At 41.0% G+C, this 25810-nt stretch overlaps 1 protein-coding gene across 1 annotated transcript in view; it reads left to right on the forward strand.

The window, feature by feature from the left end:
- The window catches only part of XYLT1 (xylosyltransferase 1), a 378932-nt gene that overhangs the window by 76316 nt on the left and 276806 nt on the right, over positions 1–25810 (forward strand). The window contains exon 2 of the mRNA XM_075010845.1: positions 23028–23066. Coding sequence (XP_074866946.1) covers positions 23028–23066 — 39 coding nt within the window. The remainder of the gene's footprint in view (positions 1–23027; positions 23067–25810) is intronic.

Below are 25810 nucleotides of genomic sequence, written 5' to 3' on the forward strand. Positions count from 1 at the left end.
CCTGTGCGTGTCGGCGGAAGCATTCTATATATAGGTCCAGACTGTTATTTCTACCCTCAGGAGGAGTCCATGTGGAGTTATTTTTCTCAATATTAAAGAGTTGCTCATAAAGTGAGCTCTGTGCACTGAATGAGGCATGATCCTGTGGGGAAAAATGGTATATAATCATATAATTAAATAGTGCATATGCACAAGGGGGCCAAATTAAGATTGTACAGGCAACCTTACTTCTGGCACTTCTAGCATTTGAGTCCTTGAATTTACAATTTTAATTATGCTCTTCTAATGTAGTTAGTGTGTTTGTACACTGCACATGAATGCGTAGGACTGTGATGTGAATAAGATGGTGTAAAGGGAGTGGAAATGGGAACCTAGAGCCAGTTGTCTTTTCCTCCTTGCTTTGAGTCTGGTTCACATTACTGGTGGCTAATGTTTATGATTCATGTTCTGTTTACTGTCTAGTTGAACAGACGTGGTCATGCCAGCGTGATTCTTGGTGAAGAAGTTTCTACCTCACACAAAGCCACATCTGTTAGGTTCAGCAAGCATTGAATGTTTTGCAGACTGCTTGCAGAAAATGGTCTGCTCTCCAGAACGTATCCAAAGCAAATTAGAGGAGCCATTTGGCCAGCTCACTGTACTGCATCTGCTCCGTGTACTGCACACCTATGGGCATGAGTTGACAGTGAGGTCTGCCTTGCAGGTTCCCTGGGTACAAATAGGCAGAAATGAAATGGGGAAATAAAAAAAAAATGGCAGTCAGTCTCTCCCAAAGTATGGCGTACTATTGGATTTTGATCTTCATTGCCACCAACCCAAAAGCAGGATGTACAAAAGGAAAGGTTTCTGACAATGGAGCCTTTGAACCTTTTAAGTCAAAGAGCAGTGTGTGAGCCCTCTGGGTTGCTCCAGCATTCCTGACCTGGCTGTGCAAAACATTCAACACTGCTGGAGGGACATTTTGCTAGTGTCCCACTGTAGTGTGGTTGTTCCGTCATGCAGCTGAGTGTGAGAGTTCATCGATTCTAAAGCCAGAGAGGAACATGCTGGTCAGCTGGTCTCATCTCCTGCGTAACACAGGCCATGGAACTTCCCCAAAATAATTTTTGGCCCAGAACTTTAATGAAAAACATTGTTTTGATTTAGAAATGGTCAGTGATGGAGATTTATGGCTGTTTGTGCAAAATTGCAGGTTATTCAATGGTTAACTACTCTCATGGTTAAAAATTTACGTATATTGCTGTTCGGAATTTGTCTAACTTCAGCTACCATCCATCCACCCAGGTTACACTTCTCTTTGCTACATTGACAAGTCCATTATCAAATATTTGTTCCCCGTGTATGTAGTTAGACTGCAATCAAGTCGCCCCTTAACCTTTGCTTTCTTAAGACAAATAGATTGAGCTCCTGGAGTCTCTCACTTTCAAATCGTTTACACATTCTCCTTTGTCAATCCTCCCCAATTTATCGACATCTTTCTTAAATGGTGACACCAGAATTAGACACAGTATGCCAGCTGACATTGCACAATAGCTAAATACAATAAACCCTGTCTTAACTGGCATTCTATCATCCTGAATTCTTAAATAGCCGGCATTTTAACCATAAGTAAATTTTAGTTACGTTCTCCATAAGTACAGTATAGTGCAAGTAAATACAGATAAATACAGCAAATACAATATAAGTTTACAGTGTACAATACTACTGTTAGTAAACAAATGTATGCAGAGTACTTTATTTGTTTCTTAATATCTAATCTTGTTTTTCTTTAGTTTTATGCATCGTTAGGTATACCTCTCTATTATCCAGAATATTTCAGTATCTGGCAACCTCCCAGTCCTGTGGCTGCCTGATACGAAACAGTTTACTGTATAGAAGTAAAATACTCTCTACTACTTCTTGAGTTTCTCCTATTTACACATCCAGGGATAATCACTGTTTCTAAGGATAGAGTACCCTATCCTATAAGTATAGCCTTTATTAGTTCTTCCTAGATGTATCTGTTTACTCATATTTGATATGTTTAATACACATTCTGTTTTGCTTGTGCACAGGGTGATCCAGATCATTCTGTATTAGAAACTTGTCATCTTCATTATTTAGCGTTCCCCCAATTTTTCTGTCATCTGCAGTCTTTATCTGTGGTTATTTTATGTTTTCTTCCAGGTACACTAATTATAGTACCAAGTGGCATAAGGCCAAGAATAGATCTCTGCAGAACCTCACTGGAAATATATATACATTCAATAATTATTCTCCATTTACAATTGCATTTTGGGCCTATCAGTGAGCTTTTAAGCTTATTGTGTACTGTATTAATTTTATACCCTTCTGTTTTTTCATCAAAATGTTGTGTGCTGCCAAGTCCAGTGCCTTACAAAAAAGTATATCAACACAATATTTTTTATCATCTGTGGCGTTCTTTGATCTTTATATCTGATGGCTTTTCTGTTACTGCCAGGTCTGTATCAACTAAACTCACTATCTCATCTGAAAAAGCTATCATGTTAGTGTGACTGGACCTATATTACATAAACCCAAATTGACTGTAATGAATTATAATACCTTTGTTAAACAAGTCCTATATTAGCCACTCCAGTGTTCTAGAGCTTCCTCATCTGCCAAGATTTATTGAAAATCAGCATTGATGATCCAGCTCTTTTAAAACTCTTGGATATAAGTTATATGCACTTGATGCTTTAAAATTTTGTAACTTTAGTAGGTGCTGTTTAAGATTCCTTTGATATGTTAGTGCAGGGCTGGCCAAACTTACTGAGTCTTTGAGCCACAAACAACGATCTCCAGACATTCGAGAGCTGGGACGCACCTGGTGAGGGGTGGGGCTTCAGCATGTGGGAGGCTCCTGATGGAGCTTGGGGCTTCAGACCTGCTCCTGCTGGAGGCTCAAGCCCTGGCAGTTCACCTTACTGGGGTGAAGCTCTAAGATATCCCTTCCTGCTGGCAGAAGCTCCTACTACACTTACCCAATGCAAGGCAGAGGTCCCAACCTTTGCTGTCCTCCCAACCCAGAATGTGGGGGGAGTGGTGGGGATCACTGTGACCTGCACTTCGGTGGTAGAAGAAGTGCATGTAGCCTGTGAACCACAGTTTGTCTAGCCCTGTACTAGTGGGCCAGAGAGAGTATTGTTCTAGGATATGGGTATATCATGTCTTGTTCCCCAAATTCAGAACAGAAATATTTTGAACACTCCTTTCTCTGTACTATTTTCGATAATTTTACCATTTCCATTTAGTAACGGGCCAGTGCCTATGTTAGCATTCTTTTTGTTCCCGAAACACTTAAACAACTTCTTGTTCTTAGCTCCGCTGGCCATAAATTCCAACTTGTGCCCACTCAACCCTTTTCGAGCAGGCTACCAGCATTCATTTTAACATTCCACTCATCACACCAGGATTCAGTAAGACCAGCTACATCAAACTTTGTCCCATGAATCAGCAATTCCAATTCTTGTTTGTTACCTAGGTTCCTAGCTTTGTAGTTCTTGTTACGTCTTTTGGTTCCTGGATTACTTTTGTTTTCAAAATTTCATTTTTGTATTGAATGCTCAGATCTTTCCTTTTGTTATCAGTGTAAGTTTCCTGACTACTCTAACCAGGTTATGCCTGGGAAGGTTGGAGGCCATCCAAACTCTACAACCCCTCCTTCCCAAAGAAGGTGGATCAGCATTCCACAAAATCAAAACCCTGTATTCTACACCAGTGGTTTTCAACTGATGTGCCATGACACTCTGGTGTGCCATGAGAACTGTCCAAATGTGCCGTGAAATTTCACCAATTTCCCCTTGCTGTGGCTCTTTGCAGAGGATGTTCTACTCTCTGGAGCCACCTCCTTCACCCCCCAGCCCCCATGCACACTCCCTGCAAACAGTTGAGTAACCACTGAAATTTTCAGCAGTTGCTCAAGTACTCGACATTCCTACAATTGCACATGTTCACTTTCCCACCCCCCGCCCTTTTTTTTTGACATGTTTAAGATAGTGTGTTCTGTGGTGGATCTGAAACATTAATGGATTTGGTCCTAATTTAGCTTGTTGTATGCCCTGCTATGTTGCAAACTTCTCTAGAAAGACTGTAACCACAGTAAATGTGATGTTCTGTGAACAAGTGATTCAGTTGAAAAAAGATGGGTGTGCCATGGAATTGTCTCATTGAAGTGTGTCATGTTGCTGAAAGCGTTGGGGACCACTGCCCTACACCATTTGCCAAAGCAGAGGTTCACTTCCAGAATCTCCTCTCGGTGGTCATCCTTTGCTTGTGAGTCACAGGAGAAACGCAGGATCTCAGACAAGGTTGCTTGGACAAACTACTTTTCCAACAGGCTTCTGAGTTTTTCCTGACGTCCAATTAACTTCTGTTGCTTCTGGTTTAAGAAGCAGAAGGTTTTGTGCCAGAATGGAACATAGGATGAAAATCATAAACTGACAGGCCTCATGTTTTTAAGACAGACAAAGCCATCGTGTTCTGGGACAGCTATATCCCTACACTTCTGCTTGTCAAGTAAGTGTCACCCACATGCCAAGGTATTTATTATTTGGACTCCCTTTTCACTGTCAGGGAGGCCAGGGCTGTCAGACCAAATGCTTCAAATCTTGTTACTAAGAGATTTTTCTCTATTATCTGAGATACCACAATGAAAAATTAAAAGAGAAGCCAGTTTACAGTATGGGATTGAGATCCATGATAGTAAATCCATGTAACCTAAGTGAAAATGGCCGGGTTACTTTGAAAAGGTGGGACTGAAGTGCAGGGTTTTAAAGTCAAAGTAGCTGAAAATGTGCACGTGACTGTTCTGCCTGGCACCTGAGGTCATATACAAGCTCCACATAGGCACCACTCCAGGGGCTCCTGATCTGACCCGTCAGCTAGTTGCTAGAGAAAACTTTCTGACAGCCATGCACACACCTGCGTGCACGCACACACACACACACACACACACACACACACACACGTAACTCGAATAGATATGTATACATGCATCTTGAAGAACTAGTTACAACAGTGAGTAACCAGTTTTTATATTTACTGTAAACTGTAACTTAAACTGCTTCAGATCTGTGGTGTTCTCTTATATTTGATGTCTTTTCTGTTACTGTTTGTGCATGAAAATAATTTGTATAGCCAACAAAGTTATATATCTTTAATAAAAATTGGTAGTCAAGTAATTTGAATGTATTGTGACTGCTGTGGCTCCTTTTGCGGAAGAAATTGATTTGGTAAGATGATGTGATAATATGAGGAGGCTGCTTCCCTACTGTTCAGGAAAGGAAAGTTGAAATGAGGGGTGTTGCACTCTCTTCCTAATACATATTCTGATTCTCCAGGTCATGTCAGTAGAGGCATTGTGCTTGCATGGAGAAATTTCCTGGATCTGGGCTTCAGCCTCTTATTCGTCATTTAACACAAATAACTTCAGCCAAAGTTTTCAGAAAGGTCTTTGAGTCTGTCTCTCTCTCTTTTTTTTGACATCCAAAATGAGTCATTTAAGGCTTATTTCAAGACGTGCAGAGCACTCCTAGTAGCAGCTGGAGTCGGTAAGAAGCGACAGTGTCCAATGACTCTGAAGCATCAAACTGTTAATGTTTCACGAAGGCCAAAGTGAGTCGGTTGGAATTAACGGACAGTTCCGTAAACACGGCCTTAAATGTTGGGCCAATGCACTAATAGCAGGTGTGGGGAATCTTTTTTGGGTTGTGGGCCACACAAAACTGAGAGGCCAAAAAAAAAAAAAAGCCCCAACAAAGACAAAAAAAAACCAAACAAAAAACCAAATAACCAACCCTCGCTGATGTGGCCCCTGACTCTGACACCTTAGTCCCCTCACACTTCAACCCCATAAAAAGGGGGTGTTGTGAGAAAAGGGAAGACTGAGAGTCAGAGCTTTTCTCAGGGCAGGTTAACTCTTCTGGGGGCCCAGAGTTAGTAGATTTTGTGCCCCCCTCCCAGCTCTGGTGTGGGACCGGAAATGAGGAGTTCTGTATAAGGTACAGGGCTGAAGCAGGTGCTGGTTCTGGGTGGGGGGTTGGATGCAGGAGTAGAGTGAGGTGGTGCTTGGTGGGAGGAGGATGCAGGAGCATGGTCTGGACATGAGGAGGGATGCATGATGGCAATGGGGGTCACTTACCTGCATAGCTCCCTGGGGGCACACATGACTGTGCCCAACACAGCTGTCAGGCACTCCTCCTGTCCACCCCCATTGGGGGAATGGCAGCATGCAGAGCTGCTTCTGTCTCCTGCCAAGCAGAGTCCATGGGCTGGGTACGGTCCTGGCTTGCCTTGGTTCAGCCTGAGAGGACTGGGGCTCCCTCCCCCTACAGCAGGGAGCCGGTGCTCATGCTGCAGCTTTGTTGATGGGCTGCATTAGCTCCTGACTGAAGGGGGGCACAAAGCCCAGAGCTTCTCGGGATGGACCCAGGCAAGCTGCATGCAGGATTTGGCCCATGGGCTGTATGTTCCACCCCCTGACTTATAGCCTGATTTGTCAGAGCTGATGAGCAACACCGACATTCATGAGTAGTGCAGATGCTCAGCACTTGTGAAGTCATACTGCTAGGCCCCTATGAATAGCTATAAACTGAAGCAAATAAACAAATCCACATCTATTCCTGGACCTTTCATAACTTTCTCTTCTTCCTGTGCAATGTCCGTATGTATAAATCAGCTCTCATAATACCTACGTCACAAAGGCAGAGTGATAGTCACCTCAAAATACACAGAGAAAAGTCTTTAGTCCATTGCTAATATATTCACTTTCAACTTTCTTTCAAAAACACTTTTTCATTAAATTTCTGTGCTAAGCATTTAATTCACCCTCTCTCCCTAGCCCCACATACACTAAGCAGGCAGGCTGGTTTCTAAAACAACGGTTGCACATTTAGGTAGCACAGACTGGAGCGTGGATTGCCACACGTTTGTTATTTCTGGCATGACTGTTGCTCTAGAAATCTCTCATGAACATGTCAATGGGTTCAGAGAGCTGAGCCGCCTTAACACCAAATTTTTACCTCTCAGAAACAAAAACAATTGTAGTACAGTAAAAGCAAAAATGTGCTAAGTGTTACAGATAGGAATTCGTTATGATAGAATAAATGTGCTTTTCCCATCAATGTCTGCTTCACAGTGGTGTTGCAGGAGGCTGTATTCTGAAATGTTTTTATTTTAGTCTTCCTGTCTGCAACAGGAATGAGGCCTCTTTGTTTAGATTAAATGTAGCATTCTCAGCAGCAGTGCAGATTGGTAAACTCTTGGCTGTTTCATTTCGGCCCAGTTATGCGATAACTTCCTATTTGACAGGCACACAAGTCGCTATACAATAAGCTTGCAGCACGCTGAGTTCGTGGACTGGTCAGGAAGTGTGCTATTGCTGCCAAGTGTATTTGTACTACCTTCACCACAAATGGCAAAGACAAGGCGTGCTGGGTCCAGAAAGAGAAGAAAATTTTTTTTGTTCTTGCTCTGTTATATGTTTTATTTCTTTGTCTTTCTGCTATTGTTTATTTAATGTCCAACTGAAAGTAAGTTTAGTGCCACACGGGCCAAGTGTTAGGTGGTGTTAAATGCCAGATTTACAGCCCTGTGTGGCGAATATCACTACTTATCTGCAGAAGAGGTGCAACCCAACTAGAAGCCAGGCAAATGTGTCACTGTGCCATTATTTCTGAACCCTGTTTAGAATGACCAGTTTGAATTAGAAGCTGCAAAGTGATATTTAAAAGGGCCCTTTCAGATCAGATGTCTGCCTGATAGTTTAAGGGGAAAGGAGGAGATGGTCATAAAAAAGTTAAGTGTAACTTGAATGGTGAAATCTGTGATCGTGTTTTGACAGTAATAGAGATGTGATGAGCTTACGAATTATGTACCTGATTTTTTTTATTGCCTTACTCTTTATGTAGCCATTAACACCAGTGCCAAGAAAGTATAAAACACTTTGTACCTATTTTACAGGTGCAAGGAACTGAAGAACTAGTCTTTTTATATCTTGAAAATGAGAGCTGATTGGAATATAGGAAATACTTATTGCAAAATACTTCGCAACATTTCTTTTCTTGTATTTTAATGCAGAGAGAAAAAGGCAGAAATTTTCCAACACCACACATGCTTGTTTTAGCAATGTTACTATAAGCACTTTGCATTATGAAGGTAGAATTTTAAAAATATATCCATGCCGATTGCTTACTTTCTGATTTTCTTCAACTTAGGGATGATCAGTGAAGTTGCTTGTTTATAGTAAATTTCACAAATTAGAGTCTCAGCACTACAGTATGTGGGTTACAGACACCACTGGTTTATTTCCTTAAAAGCAACTATTACTTTAAAGGATGTTTTAAAATAGCCATTGTTCTTTTGCGATGTGAAAGCTTAATTTTACAAAATCTAAACTTAGGCCAAATTGTAGAAGCATCCCTTTAAATTGCTTGTGCATTGTAATTTCTGTGGACTGATGTATGTCTGCCTACCTGATTATCTTCTTCCTAATTTTTGCAAAGCAAATTCTCAGGTGGTTGAAGTTATCAATATAAATTGCCAGTTTTTAACAGGTGAAGATCTGGCCCTGGTTCCTGTATATGACACCCAGTAATCATAGCATCTAGGCCAGCAGTTGTCAGATTGTGAGTTGGGACCCCAAAGTGGGTCATAACCTCATTTTAATGGGGTCGCCAGGGCTGGCTTAGATGTGCTGAGGCCCAAGGCTGAAGCCAAAGCCTTACTACTCAGAGCTGAAGTTGCACACCATGTTTTACTGAGTGGAACGGCTCAAGTTACAGGCCTCTTGCCTGGGGTCTGAAGCCCTTTGACTTATGCTTAGTTCTTTCCCCAGCTGCTTTGGCTTAGTCTTCTAATCACCGCAGCCTAGGGCAGTGGGGCTTGGGCCAGGCCCAGACTTTGGTTCCCCTAGCCGGGGTCATATAGCGATTGGCCTTGTCAGAAGGGTGTCACAGTGCAGTGAAGTTTGAAAACCTGTGATCTAGGCACCAGAAAAAGCATCAAGTATTAGCTTAGCAGAGGGAGATGAAAGGAAAAATCATTTAGAAATGTGCTCTTTTTATTTCCATCCTTCCTGCAAGTATGAGGCCTGACCACCTGGTCTTACTGAACATTGTCATCTTAGGAGCAGTGACTTTTGCCATTGACTTCAGTGGGAACTGAATGAGGTCCATGGCCATTCCTTGAGCAAAGAGGTCTTTATGTATTATTTGGTATCAGAGGGGCTTCACTTTGTTCCCTTTGCTGGAGACAGAAACTTTATTCCATCACTGTTCGAATGAGCAGTTTATTGGAAACTGGGCAGACTTTAAGCCTCACTAGGGCTTCCCGTTCTCTGGCAGCATGTTGTTTTTACCAATTTTGACTCCTGCTGCCTGACATCCAGTTACCTTGCAGCATGTTAAACTAACAGTTCTTTTATTGCATCAGGGTCATAGTGGTGAGACCCGAGGGAGGAAAAAGAACACAGAATGTTCAAAAGACATCGAATGTCTGTGTGTGCTCTTTCTGGATTTTCATGAGATCGGTTAGAATTACCAACTTGTTTTTTAGTTCAACAAAGTATATTTAAAAGGCAGAGCAGAACCACAGCAGAGAGATTCAAGTGTCAAAGTAAATAAGTAGCTGCCCTTTGAACAGAGGGGTCCTTCCATGTGACAGTGTTCATGTAGGGAGTAACTTAGTTATCAGCTTTTCTTTCCACAATGAGTGACACAGTTAGCAGTGGGGATGACACTTTCAATCTGTGGTACATGAAGCAGTGCAGAAAAATCAGAGGTCTAAACAGTTAAGGGGGTGGGAACATAGCTTTAGGAAGTACAGAATTCTGTTTGTGGACCAAACATGCTGTATGTCTTTTCAAGGTCTCAAAACTCTACAGAAGTGTATGTAGAATTGTCTTTCAAAGACTATCCAATTCAGTTTACAGAGTTGTGTTTTAGTTATGCTTGGAACCAGTGGAAGTCAGTGGGGGTTACTCTACAGGTACCCTGCTGTAACAATTCAGAATTGGTTCACAATTCATATTCTTTGACAGACATCTAATAATATGTAAATTATTCAAGGAGCCAGTTATCTCATTTAAATTACTGTTCCCTTGATGTGTGGGAACTTGATCATACCAGAAGTGGCGATTTTTTTTTTTCACATGGTAATGTTGTGCTGCTATCATATCCAATTTGTTTCTTCCAATTTTCACATATTGCCTGAGACATCTGTGAATGTGGCCTACGTAATTGTGGTGTGGGATAAAACAACCTTGTATGGTAGCATTTACTATATAATGTTTTTGCCCATGACTTTCAGCTGCAAGCAGCTGTATTCATCTCTTGGGATGAATCATTTGCCTTTATCTTCAGGGTCATTCTGTGCTTGCTTAAAAGCAAAAGGAATTATTTTATTTGTGAATGTGTGTGGTCACTTCAACAAGGCGGTTTGCTTACATGGAGAAATGCAGAGACCAACTCGGTTCAGTGTTAGGAGAGTGATACTGCCATATTGCTTTTGTAAGTGCTGGGCACTGGTTTCTCCTCCCCGCCATTTCCTACAGTTTTCTGGGGGCGGGGGGGGGGGCGGGGAATGTGTGGGGTAGGGGTGGGGAGTGTCCAGTTTTACATCCAGACACACAAGCAGGAAAGCAGTGTTGTCTTACTGCGAGGATGTAAGAAAAGGAGGGTGAACATTCACAGACTGAAGTAAATGTCTATCTGAGCAAGACTGGCTTATAAGAGAATTTCACATAGGAGGTGGCTATGGATTGATTTGTGTTCTTGCTGTTGACATTATCTGCGCTGAATGGATCTCTCTCCCTTTTTGCTGTTTCCTTGGTTTTTCATGAGCAAGTTGCTTTCAGTAACCTGGTTCATTTTAAAAAACAGACAGACCAAAACCAAGCAGAATATGGATGAAATTCTCCCATATGTGCATGCTGATATAAATGCAGTGTAACTGCACCGAAATCAAACTTAAATCATCGTAAAGTGGAAGCAGGACAGGTAGCTGAAAGACAAAACAGTGGGTTACTCTTTCAGATCTTAGTGTTGCTAGACAATTACTGACCTGCTTTAGTGAGGAGGAGTTGGTCCTGTATAGGAAGAGAACAACTGAAATATGTGGTTGTCTGTGTTCATTCCTGGTAGCCTTTGATGCAGCTCTGTCTGCAGCCCTTATCTCCTACACACCCTTGTAAGTCAGTTGGCTCTGATTTAAAAGGCAGGTGTTGAGGGATTTTGTAAGAGCAGGATCTAGCAGTCAAGCTAATCATTTGCTAGACTACCAAAACAGTTCGATTGCATGCGTTCAATTTACTTCTTATGTGTGCTACATGCTCTGATGGAGAGCACTGAATACATTTTTAAACAGATATGTTGCTGAAATATGTGTGAATTCAGCTGCATGGGAGAGCATTTGGCTCTCCCAGGATTTTTCTCCCTTTAAAACATGTACCTAGTATTTACCAGAAGGGACCTTCAGTGTGACAGGAGGTGCAAATAAGATTAGCAGGTTTGACACAGTGAGGGAGGGCATGTTGAGGTTTGTGAGCCAGATAGCATTTTTTTCCTGCTATCACTGTTTTAAAAACTTCGAAGTTTTGCTTGCATGATCATTCAGTTCTAGTGGGGAAGTCAGCTAGCACAAACAGTCCTCAAAGCTGAAGCCCTCTTTGCTTTTGTTTTTTAAGCCACAGTAGAAGAGAAAAATGAACTAGCTTATTTTCAAGGTAGTTATGCATTGTGTGCCTGTAAGCTCTATGGTAACGAGCTCTGTGAAACTGGTTTCATCTCCAATAATATTTATTACATCGTGGCAGGTAGGCACACTGAAAAGAAAAAAAAAAGATTTAAAAATACTGAAGCCTCCTGCAAATATTGGCAATTAAACTGTCAGGATACTTAGTGCGCCTAACCACACAATATTGTATTCCCAAATTGTCCTGAGCTGATCTTTGCATTTTTGATCAGTCTGTCATGTTCATACCACTATGCACTGAACCTACATGAGCATTTTAGGGAAGGGCGTCTTTTGAAAATACCCCAAACTTAACTGATTCATTTTACATGAATAGTAAGTGTGTCTCCCTCTGTGAAAGTGGATCCTTGCTGCTTGCTCTTTAAACCTATTGCAATTGAGTCACGTCTTAAAGATACCTTTGCTAGGAAAATGACATTTATTTTTATTCTAAATATTTTTGCCCTCTCAAAATGAAAATAGAAGAGTTTGATTATGGTGCTTAGTATTTTGAGACCCAACGAACCAGTTGTCAAATTCATAATCAATAGAGAAACAAAAACAAAAGAACCCAAAAGTGAAACTGAAACAAACAACCACTAAGAATATAAATGGTTCTATTAAATGAGGCACATTTGACACACAAAACCAAACTGAGTAGTTCAGCTGTCATACTGTCAGTTGATTAATGAGGGACAGCCTATCATGTGACCAACCATTTTGTTTCATTTTTAAAGTTTCCTTACCAACTCAAAAAATTAAGCATCAAAAATGTGCGCCTCTCCAGTCAAAGGTTTTGGGGAAAAGCACATGCAAGACAATATTCAAGAAATGCCATGGCAAAACACTATTTCATTCCTATATTTAAAATCAAAAGTAGTCAAGTTTCTTTTAATGTTTTCAAGCTCAGAAACTAATTTTATGCCATGTGAATGAATGTTAAGTGCTAATGATGGGTGTAAAAATCTGACCCCTAGTGGTGACATGTGATGACTACAGTGTACGCTACAACCACAGTAGGTAGTAATAGTTGAGGGAGTCTGTGAATTAAAATAAAGAAGAAACTTCCCTGATCTAGAAGTTTTTCTGACACCGCAGTTTCATTGATCTGCAGAGTGATGTACTGTATTTCACACACTAAAATCAAATTTTTTGGAACCCAATTTCAATGTTTATAATCATAGAAATGTAGGGCTGAAAAGAACCTTCGGCAGTCAGCAAGTCCATACCACCATGCTGATTCTTGAGGCAGAATCAACTGTACCTAGACTATCCCTGACTGGTGGTTGACTGATTCTTTACCACATACCCAGTTCAATATTGTTGGTGTGATGGGTTGTCTGTTCGCCCTTCAAGGGTGTAATGGAGTTCCACTGGGCCCACCCATTCCACCAGGCTGGGCACTCTCACCCTGTCCTTGCTGTGCTGGGCCATTCATCCGTCCCCAGCACAGACACAGGTAGGGCCACATCCAACAGCAAAAGGACACAAACTGAGATCAGCTCTGTGGGAATACTCACCTTAGGGGTTGCTCAGCATTCAAGCGCGTGCTTCCTTTGGATTCAAACTCAAAATTGTATTGTCTTGGGTGGCATGGAAATTTGTACAGCATAAGCTCATGAAATTCATCCCCTCCCTCAATGGGAAGAGAGAGATGCACAGATGCTCGCCTCCCTTATGAATTCTACAGACTGGTTTGAAAGAAAAACAAAACAAAACCCCAAACCAAGTTTATTTACTTCAAAGAATGGATTTAAGTGATTATAAGGGATGGCAAACAGATCAAAGCAGATAACTTAACTTATCAAATAAAACAGTCACACAAAGTAAGGGTATCCTTATTTCAAAATAAGCTATTCTGGAAGAGTTATTCTAAATAGCTTATTCAGAATAACATTGCTACACACAAAAATTCATTTCGAAATAGCACTTATCTATCTTGCAATACATGTCTACAGACATAGGGCCTATTTCTAAATAAAGCCATTGGATGCACTATGATTAAAAAAAAAAGTGGGTTATGCAGGAGACAATGAAGTTAGTCCAAGAGAAGAGAGTACTGCAGATCAGAAGGGATGTTTACATGAGGGTGGAACAGCAATATAAGGTGAAATGCAATGAGGTGAGGAAAGCAGCTAGAAAGGAAATGGCAAAATGGTTAGAGGAGCAGTGTGAAAATTATAGAGAGGTATTATGGTGAATGTAAGACCAGAGAGATGTATAAGACAATTAGGAATATTAATAGGTAGTAGCAGCCAAAGCAGATGGCGATCAAAGACATGAACAACAAGGTGCTCATGACCAAGGAGAATATTGTGCAGTGATGGACAAGGTATTGCACTGATCTGTACAAAGCACAGTTGGACCTGAGTGTCTCAGAGACTGATCAAAGAACTGAAAGAGAGATTGCTGCTGAGCATTTAGAGTGAGACCTATATTTTGAAGGAGGAAATAGAAAGAGCAGTGAAATGAGTAAAGAACAACAAGAGCCCTGGAAATAAGATCATGGGAGAGATGATTAAATATTGCAGAGAAAGTATGATTTGGGAAATACACTGATTATGTAACACAGTATAGAAAGAGGGGAGGGCACCTAAGAAATGGACAAGATCCCTGCTAGTGACAATACACAAGAAAGGAAGTGCATTGGAGTGCAAGAACTACAGAACGATTGCCCTAATGAGTCATCTAGGCAGGGTGCTGATGATGATACTGATGGAGAGACTAAGATCACAGATGAAGGAACATCTAGCAGACAAGCAAGTGGGGTTCTGGAAAGTAGTACCATGCAACAGATCTTGGCATGAAGATTGATATCAAAGAAAGCTTGACAAAAGAACAAGAACATCTACACATGCTTCATCCATTTTCAGAAAACATTTGACAGTATAGATCACAAAGTGACTTGGGTGGTGTTGGAGTCATACAGAGTGGATAGCAGACTGATAGATTGTTGAAGAATATCAATGGCAATGTGGAGTCAACGGTGAGAACATGCAGAGAGTTGGGAAGTTGGTTTAGAATAAGTAGAGTTACAAGACAACGAGGTTTGATATCACTGAATATCTTCATCACACATCTAGAGAGCAATGGACAAGATCAAGGAAGAAGTGGTAGAAGGGATATCTGTGCACAGGAAAAGAATTAATAACCTGAGGCTCGTGGATGATACAGTTATCTTTGAGGAAGATCAGGAGAAGCTAGTGAAGACAGTGTAGGTGCTAACCAAGGAAGGGAAGTGGTACAGACTGATTATGAACATTGATAAAACAAAAACAATGGTATTTGGAGATCAGTATAAATGGGATTGAACTAGAGAATGTACAGACATTCATGTATCTGGAGAGCAACATAAAGTATGATGTAGACTGTAAGAAGGAAATAGTGACAAGAATAGCAAAAGCAAGAGCGATTTTAAGGGTAATGGGTAAGATCTGGAAAAAGCATAGGAACAAAGCTGAGTGTCTTGAAGATGTGTGTGTTCAGCACCATGTTGTACGGATATGAGACATGGGTGATAATGAAAGATTCAAGAGAATAATATTGTCCTTCAAGAGTAGTTTTTAGAGAGAGATCCTGAGAATAGGATGGATGCAGAAAGTCACCAGCAAAGAATATATAGGAAGATGCAGATGAAAGAACCTTCTGCAGAAGGTTATACAACGCAAGTTACAGCTTTTGGGGCACATTAGCAGAATGAACGACAAATGAAAAATCAAGACCTTGGTTTTCAGCATAGTGGACGGTTTGAATAGGAGAGGCAGACCCCACAGAGAATGGGTAGATGATATAGTAAATTGGTGCAGAGCTAGTCTACAGAAACTAAGCCACTACATATTGGGCAGGGAAAGATGGAAGGAAATAGTAGGAGAGGCATCAGACACCAATGAGTGCTGAGACCATGGTTGATGATGATGCACTATGGCTTATTTTGAAATGGGCTCTATTCCCTGCCTTCACAGTGCCTGTTTTGAAATAGGTGCTCTTCCTTGTGCAGTGAAGCTTACCATTTCCAAAATAAGCCAACCACTATTTTGAAATTATTTCAAAATAGCAGTTGTGTTGTGTAGACACTAGGATAGTTATTTTGAAATAATGGCTTTTATTTTGAAGTAACTTTGCTGTGTAGACCTACCCCAAGCTTACTGAATTACAGAAACTGCCTACAAGTAGGAATGTTCTCACCCATAATGTTATTTTAAACATCTCCATCCCAGCCAGATGTCTTTCCAGCCTGGGTCCTGTCCCTTCCTCTGTTCGATTTTAGGCTGCTTCTACACTCGCCCCCTCCTGCTGCATGGCAATGAGGCAATTTATAGTATGTTAATGAGGCACTAAAATGCATATTCAGTGCCTTATTAGCATAATGGCGACCATGCAGATTTCGAAGTGTAGACTTCAAAACGCAGACTGGCAGTGTAGATGCAGGCAGCTTCGAATAACCACCCCACTTTGACGTTCCCTTACTTCTACCTAGTTTTGTGCCCACATCTACACTGTCAATCTACAGTTTGAAGTCTGCACTTTGAAATTTGTGCAGCTGCATTATGCTAACGAGGCACTGAATATGCTCGTTAGTGCCTCATTAGCCTACTTTAAGTTGCCTCATTACCGTATTCCCCTCCAACGGGAGGGGACAAGCATAGAAGCAGCCTTAGGTATTTACAGCAGTCCTCTTGGGTAGGGATTTGGGGATTCCATGAAGAGAAGAACCGACCTTGATTATTTCACATCCCAGTTTTAAACAAGATTTACATAATCCTTTTGTTTCTCAGTTTGATCCTCAACCCCTCCCCCCCACCCCCGAGGAAGAATACTAGCAGTCCGAGATGGAATCTAGTACAAGCTGACATGATTGCATGAATTTGCAGTGTCAAAACAGCATCCTATGAAGCTTCTCAGGAGGGGGCGGGAGATCAGCATCTTCAGAATTCTATTGTTCTCCCTGATGGCCCATCCAGGCTGATTGCATACTGTCTGTTCCGCATTCCTCAGGTGAAAACTCAGGTGTGATTGTTACATAGTCACTATTCGTAACTTTGGATACAAAAACGATTTATGCATACAAATAAGGTAATGATATTCAGGAAATGACATAAATTTGCCAATGATGCCTTAGACAGCCCATCTGCAATAAAACAAATCTTATTTATGCCAAAATCATATCATGATATTTCTATGAAGAGTATGGGAAGTAGCATCAGAGGTGGTGTCTCTGATTTGGTGTAGTTCAGATGGGAAAAAAAATCACAAAATCAAGACTCATTCTGCCCAAATGAACAATTAAGCTCACGAGAGAGGAGGAACTTTATGGTTTCTGGGCTTTCTTTCATCACTGGCATTGCTTCCTTAGAATCCAGTTGTAGAAGAAATTAATTTGATTTCCTAAATCCATAACAGATGAGCATGATACATGCATGTATTCAGTGTCTAGGTAACTTTTTTTGGAGCAAATACGCATCCAGTGTTCAGAAGAGCTCTCTCTACTAGATAAAATCCTTTTCTAATTTAGCTGACTGGAATAATTCATGAATACCATCCATGTTTTTCCACATCCTACAACTCTTAGTATCATTTGGTCTGTGGTTAGATAACATCCGTGTGTGTGGAGTAACTATACTCCAGTGTTCAAATATGTTGATAGGATCACTAGATGTTCAATTAGAGTTAAGACTTTGATACCTCTCAGCTGAGCATAAGCTGCTGGACGATATCACTTATTTATTGCTTGGGGAAAAAAGTGGCAGATGGCTGTAAGGCTTCTCTGTACTTGTCTGGTAGTCTTTATTCTGGGCTGAGTAAAAGGGCCCCTTTGTTAGTACAGTTACAAAAATAATACATTAAACCCAAAAGTGTGTATGGTCACATGTTAACTGCTATATGTATAGTCTTGAGAAAGAGAGAGAGAGAAAGGAAGTTATCTATTTGTTACACACTGTGCAGAAAAAAGGAGAATCACATCTAGGTGAAGTGTCCTGTGATATTAAAATTCTTACCCTCCAGGGTCTTGTAATCTGACAGACCAGAATTTACTCTGCTCTCAACTGAAGTCTTCTAATTTTGACAGACATAATGAATTAAAGAGAAAACATCATTGACCTGGTTCCACTTGGTTAGCTTTTCCAATTAAACAGGGTAACATAGAAAGTGAGACCCTGTAGTAATACTTTGGTCCATCAGGACTAAAGCTTTAAAAGTGTATTTTTGTACTTTGAAAAATGATTCCTTAAATTTTTTGTCTGAGAACTGTTCCCAGAACAGTAATTATTATGTTTGAAAGGATTAGATATTTTTTAAAAAAAGTAAATATTGCTAAGCCTCTTTTTTTTTTCACTGCACACACAAATGTATGAAAAAAACAATTTCCACCGATGATAATTAAAGTTTACAAATAGACAAAGTAAGAGAAAATACTAGGTTGATTTAGAGATATTTACTTTGTGTACTTTGACCATTTGTGTTCTAATGGCTAGCAAGCTTTACATTTTTAAATCTCTATACCTGCTAGCTACATCTACCCTACAGAAATCTGTCGACAAGCTACTGTCGGAAGAGATCTTCCAGCAGAACTTCAGTCAATAGATCACATCCACACACAAAGGCGGATCTGTCAATAAAATGGCCAACTGGAAGCTCAGCAAATAGGGCTTCCTGGTGAACCAGAAGCCCCATCTGTTGACAGAGCCGCCCCCCCCCACATCATCTACATGGCTTTTTTGTTGACACAAACTGTTGACAAAGGTGTTATTCCACATAGCAGAGAGGCAGAATGCTGTTGTGGACCTGCTGAGTTTTGTCAACAGACTGTCAACAAAACACTTTTTGTATATAGATTCTCTGTGAGTTTTGTCCACAAAACCAGGGTTTTGTGGACAAAATTCTCTAGTGTAGACATAGCCACTCTGTTTAGATTGTTATTGCGTGATCTCCCTGTAATTTTTCACAGATATGAAAAATTTAAAATTTGGGAGAAAATTCTTCCGAGTAAATGGAATAAAATACTTAACCCATAATTTTGCTCAGCTGTGAACATTTAAATCAATAAAATCAAAGCAAATGTTTAAAAATAAACATTACTATTATCTGCCCAAATTATATTAAAAAAAATCTACATCTAATTCTGCAAAGCTTACACCTTATGTAGCTTCTTCTGAAGATATCTCTTTCTGACCTGTTCATTAACTGATAACATAGATAGTTTTGGGACTTCAGTATTTAGGAGATCATTAAGTTTTATTCTTTAGCCAAGTTGAGATAAGGATTCCAGGCCTGTGCACAGGAATCTCCAGGGGTCTGGGGGGATCTTTTTTGTAAATGTGGAGACCCCCCCCCCACAACAGGCCCCTTCCCTTTTCCCAACCCCCAGTCCTTCAGATGGCCACGTCCCCTGCCACCTCCAGCTGTCCCTGCTGTCCCCCTGCTACCTCTCCAGACAGCGTGGCCCTTCCCCTCCCCCCTCAGCATCCCTGTTGCTGGTGGCCATGTCTGTGTGCATGGGGGGCCCCCTGCCCTACTCCTGCCCCCCTCCTACCTGCCCTGTGCACCAGGATGTTGGCTGCTGTGCACCCGGGTCTATCCTAGCTGTCCCGAGCCCTGCACATGCTCCGGTGCTGTCCTGATAGAGTGCAAGGCAGGGGAGCCGAGTTCCCACTACGATTTTTCCATCCTTGGCTAGGCTGAATTTGCTTTTGGGTAGGTTAAAATGTCTTATGTGCAACAGCAGTACTGGAGTAGTGAGTGGATGTTCACCTCCGATGCAAACAAATCAACCTAGATATAAGTATATATTTTAAACGCTCCATAGGTGTGAAAGAAAATATATTGAAATAAAACGTAATTAACAAGGAGCAATGCTTGTTTAATATGAAATCAAAGTGGGGAAAAAAAATGAATGCTGCTCTTTTCTAACACCTCAAGGTAGTGAACGCACCAAAGTGCATATTGTCCACACACGGGTCAGCTTTAAGGTGCAAAAGAAATCTGAGTCATTTAAAAGTACTCCAGAAATTATGGGCTGGAGTCAGGGAGGCTCAGGACACTGGGCTGCAGATGTGGGGTGCAGAGATCAGGGTTGGGGTATATGAGGTGCTGAGGGTATGGTACTGAAGAGTGTTGAGGGTGCAGAAATTAGAGTGGGATAATGGGAACATACAGATATAGGAGTCAGGGCAGGGAGCTGCAGTGTGTGGGGATGCAGAAGTTAGGGTAGGTGCAGGAGGTGTCGGGGTTCAGGAATAAGAATTGCGGTGTATGGGGGGCCCAGAGGCAAGACATCAGGGTTCATGAGAGGATCTTTGCAAGGTGATAAGGTGGGGGGGTACAGGAGGCAGGGAATGGGGGGTTAGCGAACAGTGTGTGAGGGGAGGGGGTGCGACTGTGGTTGGGTTATCTTACCTGGCCACTGATTTTAGATCAGGGTGGCCTTTTGAAGAATTTATTTTAAAAAACTGCAGATCCAAGCTTTTAAGGCTAAAGCTGAATCCTCAGACTGTGCACCGAAGTATCTATGAAGAGATGTTTTAGAGAGATGATTTTAGAAGCTTCAGCCACAAACTAATGAAATATTTAAAGCATACTGTAAACACAGTCTTGTAGACCTAATACACAACAGTTTTTGTCAGTAAATTCACAGATGGCACATACCTTTTTAAATGCGTTTAATTACCACTTAGCGTCTCTTTCAGAAACTCTGTGTTATGCTAATAGGTCTGAAAAGCTGGAATGGTTTTCATTTTTAACAGCGCCACTTTCAGGGGAAGAGTCATGAGTCTGCAAGCTGCTGTTGTGTGAGCCTTCAGGAATGGTCAGATTAAGGATAGGTTGAGCACTAAGACCTAGAGGATGCATTGCATCTGACGAAGTGGGTCTTTGCCCACGAAATCTTATGCTCCAAAATATCTGTTAGTCTATAAGGTGCCACAGGACTTCTTGTTGTTTTTGAAGATACAGACTAACATGGCTACCTCTCTGATAATTACCTCCCATTGCCTCTTATACCTGCTGCTGCTGCCTAGGGAAAAGGGGGGTGCCTTTTCACCTGCCCTGCTTAGGGATTGGGGTTCTAACTTTTCAGTTTGCAAAAGAAGATATATCCTTCAAAGCTAGAACTGTGCACTTAAACACAACACTATTAGAACTAGTTGGATAATGTCCTCAGAATGAGAATGGGAATGATCACAGATATTGTGTGTGAAAGGTTCACAGTTCTCCAGCCATTTGTAAAAGTTACCAAAGCCCCCAGCTAACTTTCTGAAAGAGCTCAACAACTTTAAAGGTGGCACAAGGTAATTGTATTGCAGTGTAACAATAGAACAGGGCAGGAAAAACAAAAACTGAAATAGAGATCAATGATGGGACTGTCTCATGTGACCCTGATTTATTCTGAAATCTGTGGTCTCCCTAATACTCATTTAATATATTTATCCCCCACAGACAAATATTTATAGCCACCATATAGTTTGTACGGGAGTGGAAGAGAGTTGTATTTAAAAGGAAATCTTATCTTATGAAGAGAACACATGAGAGTCCTCTGCTAAACACCTTTTATGCTCAAAACTTTTCTGTTAGTCTATAAGGCGCCATAGGACCCTTAGTTGCTGCTAAACACCTGTTTCTTTGGGGTTGTCTTGCTAGTCAGAAATTGCTTGAGAAGTTCCATCATCTTGGTATTCTAAACGCTAATGGTGATTTCTGTGGCATCCCCTGGGGATGCTGCTAATCAGCTGAATCCCCTTTGCTCTTGCACTGGGAGTGCCTTTTACACGACTTTTGCTTTAAGAGCCGCTATTCCTGATGCTGCTCACACACAGCGTTCAGCATGCAAAATCACTCCTTGCTATCTTATGTGGCTGCTCTGTCGGCTGCTCATGAATTGTATTGCACTCTGACGCAAGCAAATTCCCAGTCCCAGCTGTGTCCCCTAGAAACATGCATCTTGTACTTCTCAGCAATCTGCTGGACAATGAAATGCACAGACAGTCCCTTATTTCATCAAAGGAAAATGATATGCGCAGATCCTGTTATCTCAAACGGTGGTACAGATAGTTCAGTCCAACCACACATTGCTTTAGATAATGTAATAAAACAAATGGATCAACTACAAACAGATAAATTTTTAAGTGACTACAATTAAAGGCTGTGTCTACACGTGCCCCAGACTTTGAAATGGTCATGCAAATGGCCATTTCGAAGTTTACTAATGAAGCGCTGAAATGCATATTCAGCGCTTCATTAGCATGCGGGCGGCAGCGGCGCTTCGAAATTGACGAGCCTTGCAGCCGCGCGGCGCATCCAGACGTGGCTCCTTTTCGAAAGGGCCCCGCCTACTTCGAAGTCCCCTTATTCCCATGAGCTCATGGGAATAAGGGGACTTCGAAGAAGGTGGCGTCCTTTCGAAAAGGAGCCCCGTCGGGACGCGCCGCGCGGCAGCAAGGCTCGTCAATTTCGAAGCGCCGCTGCCGCCCGCATGCTAATGAAGCGCTGAATATGCATTTCAGCGCTTCATTAGTAAACTTCGAAATGGCCATTTGCATGGCCATTTCGAAGTCTGGGGCACGTGTAGACACAGCCAAAGAGTCATAAAAATCAGAATTAGTTACAATGAAAATAACAAGGTAAACTGCAACCAACACCTAGTTTAGCAAGCTATGTGAACTCAGAGCAAAGGTTTTATTTCCGTATGTGTTTACAGCAGTCCATACTGGCTGAAAGGCCTTCCAGCCAGCACCTTTACCCCAGTTCAATGATGTTTGTTTTATCTTTCAAACATTCAGTAGCTGCTGTGAATGGAGACGTGGGGAGAGTGGGTGAGATGTTTGTGTGTGCTATTTCTTTTTATACTGTTTTTGACTCTTTGAGAGAATTCTCTCCAGTTGAGATTCAGGTGACAGCCAATCTGTTTACACTGGACCACCACCCTTTTTTCAAAGATTATATGTGAAGTTCTTGCTTATACCCTTATTCCTGCTAAAGAATGGTAGCTAAATGTAATGATAGCCAATCATACGCTATGCTGTACCTCACTGTGGAATCGCTGTGTCTTTTGTGTCTGAAAAAAAATGGGTTGTGTCTGCTTTTCAAAACTTAGATCATGTTATACCAATGTTAAACAACAGAATCTTATATACATGCATATCTTTACATTGTGTTACCACACACAATTTACCAGGACAATACTGTCCAGCAGATTGTAAGTTTTCAGAATACATCGCAAGGCACACTTTGTACAAAATATCATATAAAAGTGATGAGCATAATGTTATAGACTGTCACATTTTCCTTCTGCTTTCTTTCTACAGGACCAGCCTCCAAGTCCCTACACAGGCTTAGAGACACAGGTTAGTACTCATTTTCCTTTTCTTTTGTTTAACGTGCAGGGTGTTCTGGAGCATACCTGCTTCCAGCGTGACAGGGCTGTGCCATATCCTCCAGTCTTGACAGAACTTAATTGAAATTTGGGCCACGTTATTTGTCAGAGTAGGGAACATCATTTTAAATGCAAAAATAACTGTTAATATATGAATCTCCACTCTTCCATTTGTACAGCTGAGCTTCCCAGATAGTGCATGATATATAAAGATCTTGGCTGCCAGTTTTTACTTTTAAGAAATACAGTGGTATTGGAGATATTTTTCTAGAACATAAGAATGCACAGTAATGAATCTATGGAGATGCTTGGCAGCAAAAGGTCAAAGTGACAGAAGGGATTTTACAAAGTCACCAACTCTTTGATTTGTGTTTCATAATAAGGGCAACAACATTGATTTCCATTTGCCATGATCTATGGGAGACAGGTAAGGTAATAGGAGTGACATATTTGAAGATGAGTCAAGTTAATCAATCCAGTTCATATCTTTTCAGTTTCTCCAAATAAAATAATTTCTAACTTGAATTTCCTTAGACTTTCCCAGTGGATTATTGTCAACTATTTTATGATATATGTGTGGCTGCACAAAGCATCTGATGAAGTGGGCCTTTGCCCACAAAAGTTTATGCTTCAAAATATCTGTTAGTCTATAAGATACCATAGGACTTCTTGTTGTTTTTAAAGCTCACTAGATTTGTTTTCATACCATCTTATTCAGGAACCAAACTTATAGGGTGCACTTGATAGGGATGGGTAGCACAAATGTGATTATACAAGGCTGGGAGTCTTGCTAGAACTGTATCAAAGTACACAGTAGCTTTGACAGTACAAGTCTCTTCATATCAGTGAGCCATAAATTGCATGAAATTGAACAAATATGCTAATTATCAAGGTCAGTTCATTACTAATTTGAAAATAAGTAAGTTAGAAATAATTTCTAAGACCCGAGATCCTACTTTTAAAGGGTTCTGTTAAATGCCATTGACAAAGTTAAAATCTTAGAAAAAAGTAATGAAGTATCTGTGTGTGTGTGCAGAATAAACATTGTGCATTGTATGCATTGTGTGTGTAAGTTGGACAGAATTTCATACTCTTGGGAAAAATTAAAAGAACAGTTCTACAGACTGAGGGCTTCCGTTTAGCCTCAGCACAAGTACAAATTTCCTCACACTGTTTTGCCAACATCTGTCTTCTCGAATCTGTATGTAGTTCATTTTCATGCCTATTAATTCCTTCCTAAAACTATCAGTGAGAGTGTGAAATTGTTTCTAACCTCGCTGTGGTTTTAGTGGGCTTTAAGGTTTCCAAGAGAGAGAAGGAAAAACAGTTTAATAATTAAGACAAATTAATTGTATTTTTACACATTGATCATTCTACCAATATCACTAGAGGGCTAAATAATTTTGGAATCCGTGGTATCAATTCACATAAAAAAACCTCACACTTTTAAGGGCTGAGAACATCTTTATGTGTACTACCTTTATTTCCAATACCACTATGAGCTGGCTGACATGCCTGCTGAGATCTACTGGGGCATGGCAGTTGGCAAGGCGAGGGAATAAAGTGATGGTATTTCTCACATAAAGAGAGAACTAACCCTGAGTGCCACCAATGTGAAAGCTGGAGGCCAAAGCACAGGTTGTGTTTGTTGCACTGTGTTTCTTTCTGTCGCATTCATGATCAGAAGGGTTCAGACTCTCAAAGACTACATCTGTGCTACAAAAGAGATTTCCTGCAAAATTTCTGTTGACAGATCATGTCCACGCATGAAAGCAGATCGAAAGAGCAATCTGCTCCATCAACAGAGAGTGGCCAGACTGCCCTGCTGCTCTCTCTTGACAGAATGGCCCATTGGAAACTCGGCAAACAGGGCTGCCTGGTGAACTGGAAGCCCTGTCTGTTAACAGAGGGTCCCTAGAGTGTTTCCATGGCTTTTTTTGTTGACAGAAACAGTCAACAAAAGTGTTACTCCTCATCATGGAGAGGTAGAATGCTGCTGGTGAAAGTGCTGAGTTTTGCCTCCTGTCAAGAAAATGCGTTTTCTGTGTAGGCACTCTTCAACTTTTGTCAACAAAACCCCAGTTCTGTTTTGTTCTAGTATGATAATTTTACACACCTCTGTTATTTCCTGTAGTCTTTTTTTTTTTTTTTTTTTTTTTTTCCTGGGGGGTTGAAAATAAGGTTTCTTCTGTGTGGATGCTTCAGTAGGTTGGTGTCCTCTCTAATCATGGGACAAACTCTGGTTGGACATCACCCTTTGCACCGTCCTATGATCCCTTCTTGGTCCTAGGTTGATTGACATTTTGAACAATCCCCCAACCCCTCAAAAATGTGTTGTCAGGTTTTGATGAAATTTTATTAAATATTTTTTCCTGTGGTTGTTTTGTGTTTTGTTGTGTTTATCTTTTATCAGCTTAAAGGCTGTTGCAATTTTTACAGATGTTGGCAACCACTTTTGCAAATGTAGATTTTTTTTTTTTTCTAAATAAGATGTCAGCCAGCTGTGCTTGGCCCACTCTCTCTTTTTTCTAACCTCACTGTGGTTTTAGTGGGCTTTAAGGGTGACTCTCTTTTTAAATTTCCCTAATTAAGAAGACGTTTTCAATATAAGAACCAGGATGGCTCTGCTAAAGGAGATGGGAGGTGAATTAGTGTGTGCATGAAGAGTGCTTGCAAGATGCTAGAGTAAACTGTCATGTGGGTGGTTACTGTTCT

Source organism: Carettochelys insculpta, chromosome 16, assembly GCF_033958435.1.
Source record: "Carettochelys insculpta isolate YL-2023 chromosome 16, ASM3395843v1, whole genome shotgun sequence".
Taxonomy (NCBI): Eukaryota; Metazoa; Chordata; order Testudines; family Carettochelyidae; genus Carettochelys; species Carettochelys insculpta.